General features: G+C 46.3%; 1 protein-coding gene across 1 annotated transcript in view; it reads left to right on the forward strand.

Moving 5' to 3' along the window:
* LOC111150426 (tetraspanin 7) overlaps positions 1-5,311 on the forward strand; it is a 120,882-nt gene extending 115,571 nt beyond the window's left edge. Inside the window, exons 7-8 of the mRNA XM_022507880.1 lie at positions 3,993-4,068; positions 4,324-5,311. Coding sequence (XP_022363588.1) covers positions 3,993-4,061 — 69 coding nt within the window. The 3' untranslated portion in view covers positions 4,062-4,068; positions 4,324-5,311. The remainder of the gene's footprint in view (positions 1-3,992; positions 4,069-4,323) is intronic.
* Positions 5,312-6,362: the final 1,051 nt, after the last annotated feature.

Below are 6,362 nucleotides of genomic sequence, written 5' to 3' on the forward strand. Positions count from 1 at the left end.
TGTTCTGTGCTTTTATAACAAAAGGGGGGAGTCTGTGAAATTGAAAGGAAAAAGGTACTCATCAAAAAATACAGATCCTCCTCCTATCCATCCATCCCCTGACCCGCACCCCTTCGGGGCCTCCCCCAGGTCCCACAGGCTGCTAGGATGATTCATTATGAGTGAGGAATTCTCTTCTGGAACTTGTTGACCTTTTCCATGTAGAGGTCTGGACGAAGCTGTTCACAGACTTGATGAGATGTGGCCAAAGAAGGCTAACAGGGATCTTTACTTATTTCCCTTCTATCTTCAGAGCCCGAGATGGTCCCGAATAGCATTTATACAGTTTTATGTCAAACCAGATTCCTTGGTGCATGCCCATGACATGGAACCCCCACCTCGGTCATCCGCACACTACCCCCCACCCCCCGGCATTACAAGGATCTAAGCTTTTGACCTATTGCTTGTCACGTGCTTGTTCAGAAAGTGGCCTTTACAACTTTGCTGTCCTCTCTGTGGACAGGAATCAGGAATTGGGCCACCTTTGCCTCCCATGGTGATGGCAGGGGCAATGCCCTCGGCCCATCGTCCCCTTACGTCTCTAGTCTTTGCTGACCTGGGCCCCACCTCTCTCGCGCTCCTCTCTCCCACCTCTTGGCATCTGCCGGGTCCCTAGTGACTTGCAGAGGCCCTGTGAGGCAACCCATGTCGCTCGAGCTTCACGGCGTTCAGACCTCACAGGCTGTCTCTGTGGGAGGGCCTTTACGAAGTCTGGAGTCAGCCTTCTGTTAAGTAGAGGCCCTTTCTTCTCTCTCCGCCTCTCTGGCTTCTCAGTTCTTGAAGTGGCAAAATGTCCTAGAGGTCCCCATGACGCAAAAGGAAGCAGAATATAGTACTAACAAGGCAGAGAGTGGTAAAAATAAAATGTAACCTCAAAAAAACTAGATGAAGATGAATTATAAAGTCTTTGTCAACCAAGTATAAATAATCTGATCTAAAACTCTGGAGGCCGTCAGACAGCAGGCCTTTCACCGGCCACAGGAATGGCAAGGGGTAGCTCTGGGGTCTCCGTCCTGAGGGGTTCCAGCGTGAGAGACCAGCCTTTTCCTCTTTCTATCCGGGGCTTAAAGCAGAAGTCTGGCCCAGTGCCTACTTCCTGCAGCCTTGCTACACACCAGCAAGACACTTCTCGGGGCACACAGTGTACCTCTACTCTTTGAGGGGCTTTTCCCATACAGTTAGCGTGAAACAAGGTTTTGTCAAAATAAGGCTGGGCTTTTCTGGCTACAGAGGAACTGGGTCTAGTGTCACGCAGGTGTTTGTCCTGACTCACACTGAGGCAGAGGCCCTGACTTTGGCTAAACAGCTTCCCATCACGTACCCTGAAATCACCCGGTAACAGCTGCTATGAAGTATGGGACCCTCCCCCAGCTCCTGACTTTCCATTAACTTGGTACTTATGGAGGTGGGAGGGCGAAGTTTCTCTCAAATATGGTAAAAACATGAGAGCAAATTTGAAATCCACAGCCCTGTGAAGAATCCAAAATGCCTACTACACCCCAAATCCTAGTTTTTATTACACTAGAATTAAATAAAATAAAAGCCAGTGTGTGCAAAATATTGTTTTCAAATAGCTTCTATGATCCTCAGTTCAGTATGCTTTTTTTTTTTTTTTTTTTTAGGAAAACAAATTTCTTAGTAGATATTAAAAAATAACTTTAAAAAATCTATCTTCTTCTGTGGGCAAACAGAAGGTATGTTCTTGCCCGAGAAATAGAAAACACAGTAAGGTTTTTGTTTTGGTTTGGTTTGGTCTGGTTTGGTTTTTTGTTTTTTTGAAAAACATCTTTTTAAAAAATTTTTTATTTTCATTCAATTTAGTTAACACATACTATATTATTAGTTTCAGGGTAAAATACAGTAAGTTTAAAACCAAGTCGCTTTCATTTGTAGCCATATTTTTAGAAGTTCTTGTTTCTGTGACAAAGTATGTCCAGTGCTTAAGAATGATGCTATTCCTGTTTGGAGGGGGGGAGGTGGAGGCACATGCAATCCTTCCCTGAGAGCAGAGATTTTAGATACAAGACATAGGTAAGCATCCTAAGGAGTCTTCTGGCTGTGTGGCTCAAGCATCGCCATGGAGGCCAGGAGCATCGGAAAGCACTGAATTACGGGAGCACTGCCAGCCACTTAGTGGCGTGCTAACTCTCCGAAGTGCTTCCGGCACACATGAGCTCAACAGGAAAACACGAAACGGATCACCTTTACAACGAAAAAGAGTTTAGGAACTTGAAATCAAATAAAGAGATGCCCACCGAAACCCCTCTGTCCAGAGTTTGCAGGGCAAGGCAGGAGGGAGCCCTCATAGCGTGAAACCGAGGAGGGATTCTGGAAAGGGCAAGGTCTAGGCTGAGCTATAGGAGTGGGTTGCAAGCGAAGGGGCTGTCCTCTGGTGGGAAAGAGGGTGGAACCTTAAGCTCTATGTGAGCTACCAGTTGGTTTGGGGGAAAATTGTTTAACGTCCCCTGAGCCCGTTTTCTTATCTGGAAGGTTGGGATGATAATATTATACGGCGATATGGTGAGGGTTAAATAGCTTAATACACTTGAAAATGCTGTACCTCTCATGCTTGTTTTTTTGGCCCAAATCTGATTTTTAGGAGAATCAAGTGTGTTAGGGGCGCCTGGGTGGCTGAGTTGGTTAAGCGTGTTAAGCGTGGTTAAGCATGTGACTCGGTTTCGGCTTTGGTCATGATCTCAGGGTCATGAGATTAACCCCCAAGTGGGGCTCTGTGCTGGGTGTGGAGCCTGCTTGAGATTCTCTCTCTCCCTCTCCCTTTACCCCTCCCCACCTGCACTTTCTCTCCTTCCCCACCCCTCCCCTCTTAAAAAGTATCAAGTGTGTTCTGGTGTACGTTGGCCCCAGAAAGTAGCAGTTCTAATAAAAAGGGAGAAACTATAAGGTTCAAAGTCCTTACAGTCATTGGGTGGGAGTTAATTTGTGTCATGTGGCCCAGAATTCTGGAGGTTACAGCCATGGTTCCTGTGGTGATTTGCTGGTTTGGGCAGGATACTATATGTTTTATTGCACAAAAATGATGGTGGCCCAAGCCTTGGTAAGAGATAGGGTAAATCCAATAAGGTGGTGATTTTTCCTCACCTGATGGAACTTATGGTTTTTATAGTTTTACTTTTAAAAATGAAGATAAGAATCTGGAATTTCAGCAAGAGAGGTAGCCGTGTTTCAGGGGTTGCCCTGAGCCACAGTGGGACCTGCTGTGGCTGCATGTGTCCCACCTGTAAAATAAGGGCGACCATGTGGCCTGGATGAATTGCTTCTCTCACCTGGAAGGCTTGTTGACGCACCAGCATTGGGCACCAGCCCCCCAGAGCATCAGAGTCCGCATGTCTGAGTGGAAACCAAGATGTAGGCCAAAAATATCTACATGGTTAGAGACAAAGAGAAGTTTAAGCCTTGATGTCCCTTTTCCCCTAATCCAACACCTACAGCTCTCAAGCCATGGCTTTCTTACCTCAACTGGCAAACTCAGTCAAGAATAGCGTCTCGTTGCCTCAAGGAAAGAGTGATGATCCTGTCGGCCATGAATGCCTGAGGGATCACACCGTGTTGAAATATCTTCTGAATGGGTGTGTTTGGCCTTTTTGGGCATACCTTGCTGATTCTGTGGTCCTTCCATTTTTTTCCCCTACTCTCTTTACATATGAACCAATCGTCATACTGCTTATGTGTCAAAAGTTGTTTTTAAACAGCCAGAGCATGTTAGACTGGAACCTTATGGCCAGTTCTGGAAACTCCAGTTGTCCTGCCCTAGTGGTCAGACTCTCTAAGTCCTGGATCTCACCAGTGAAATCACGTTTGATCTTTTTCGTTAGTGCCCTTTTCCTTATTCACACACAAAAGCACTTGGTTGTTAAAAATGACATCTGGGGGGTCAAAGAAGTGTGCAGTTCAGGGACTTGAGACTGTGGTCTTCCTTTCTCTCCTGGCAACAGCTGATTGGCATGCTGCTGGCCTGCTGTCTGTCCCGGTTCATCACGGCCAACCAGTATGAGATGGTGTAAGGAGAAGGTGAGTGCATGCGGAAGTGTTTAATTTCAGGGTTTTCCCTCTGGGGCACACGCTGCCCTGCAAAGGGACAAGGGTACCGCCCAGCCACTTAGCTACTTGAGCTTGGCGCCATCTGCACATGCGCTGAAACCTCGTTTCTGTGGCTCGGGGGCGGGAGAGGGGGGCGGGGTATGAGACGTCTGAATGCTCCCTGTAGCTTATTCCCTTCTTTTAAGTCCCTGTTAAGTCACTCACATGTTTTCGTTTCTCCCGCAGTCTTTCAAGCATGATGGAATGAGAGAGACCTCTCTTAAAAACGAACCACAGCACTCTCCGAAAGACTTCCAGAGGATGTTAGAGCACAGCACCTAACACACCCACCCCGCACTCCCTAATCCCCCAGCCAGTGCCCCAGTGACCTGCCCACGCGGTCTCCACTCCGCCTTCCAGACCGCATCCCGTGTAGCTTTCCATTTTGTGAAGCCCCGTCGTGCCAGAGTGTAGCCAGGTTCCCTGCATCCAGTCCTAGTGGACCCTACCTGAGGCCCCCTGCGTGCCAGCTCCTCCATCTGTACTTGGTCCGACTGTAGCTCATTGTAGGTGACTGGTTATCACACCACCCCTGGCCCCGCCGGGCCCTGCATGGAGTGTGGAAGGTTCCCGCTCACCCTTCATCATGAGTGATAAACCCCATACCCCTTGATGTAGATAGGCTGATAGCGCTCTGTTCTTTTGGCTTAATCTCCTTTTGGTTTGGTTTTCCCTTTACTAAGACTCTGTTCCTACCTTCTTCAGGCTGCCTAGGATATGTAGAGAGACATCAGTAACCATCCGTGAGGAGAAAAAAGCCTGCATCATGCATAAGGACACAGTTGAGCGTTAGGTGGCCTCCTGACTCATTATTGTTACATGCCTGGGCACATGTGGACGGTTTAGTGACCCCCATGACTTTTGGATGAAACCTATATAATCCTTTTACCAAGCTGTATTGTCGCCTCCTGTGAAGGAAATAGTATCACTTCTGTTCTTCCCCAATTAATTGCTCTTGTGTTCTTTTACTTCTTTCTGTATTTTTTTATTTGCATCAACATTCCGGACATCGAGGACCTCAGCAAATCAGTTTAAAAATGAGTGTGAAGGGGGAACTAAAGTCAAAATATTTTTAGAAGATCTTAAACAATGCCTCTGTCTAGCATGCCAACAAGAATGCATTGATATTGTGAACATTTGTGATACATGTATTAATAAATAGAATCATTACAAATTGCTGTGTTTTGTTCTTTGCTTATCGTGTAAGCTTCTACGCACGAATTTCTACTTCGCCTTGCTCCATGGGTGATTGGAAGTGGATCATCTTACGCGCTGCCACACCCCTCCACGCATGGGTCCACACCGCCATGCGCACGCCCACCCTTCTATGCATGCGCCCACCCTTCCACGCATGTGCCCACCCCACCGAAATAACCTTGGGCAGTGCAAAAGCCAAAGGGTCAGACTTCTTTATGGACATTTCAGAAGCTTGAGTCATTTATCATGAGGAGGATATATTGTTGGCTGTGAAAATAGAAGCTTCATACTATTGCAGACTAGAGGCAGGAAGATTTCAGCAGAGCTTTCAAAACTCAACGTCATTTGCAAGAAAAAAGAAATGGACATCTATTCTTCCTTGTTTCGAATGAGCATTCTTCCTTTCCTTCTTTCTTGTCTGGATTGAAGAAACTCAGTCTGGAGAAGAGATGACATCAGACCATGCAGTCGTCCCCATGCCCTGGTTTGGACTAAAGTATGGAATCCATACGCTTGATTTAAGCATTTTAGCAATAGGTGGAGTATAGATTATCTGTGATCTGTATTTTCCTTCTTAATGAGTCACCTTAAAAAAAAACAAACTGGGGCGCCTGGGTGGCTCAGTGGGTTAAAGCCTCTGCCTTCGGCTCAGGTCATGATCCCAGGGTCCTGGGATCAAGCCCCACATTGGGTTTCCTGCTCAGCAGGAAGCCTGCTTCCCCCACCCCCTCCACCTGCCTCTCTGCCTACTTGTGATCTCTGTCAAATAAATAAAATCTTTAAAGAAAAAAAAAAAAACTAATGAAAGCATATATTGATCTGTCCCAAAAAAAGTGGATCTAAAAACTCCCTCTTCACTGTAGAACAGATAGTTCTTCTTCAAAGGGTCAACATTTTTAGAGAATTAAGGAGATCTTCTTGGAGTTTCCATGGGTTTTTCTTTAACTTCTTGTGTTGCATTGTAAGCTCATTAATTTGTGCTTTAAAAAAAAAAAAAAGGTGTTGCTTTAGCTGCATTTCAGTTTTGG

Source organism: Enhydra lutris, unplaced genomic scaffold (assembly GCF_002288905.1).
Source record: "Enhydra lutris kenyoni isolate GAN:26980312 unplaced genomic scaffold, ASM228890v2 scaffoldscaffold23, whole genome shotgun sequence".
In the NCBI taxonomy this organism is placed as follows: domain Eukaryota; kingdom Metazoa; phylum Chordata; class Mammalia; order Carnivora; family Mustelidae; genus Enhydra; species Enhydra lutris.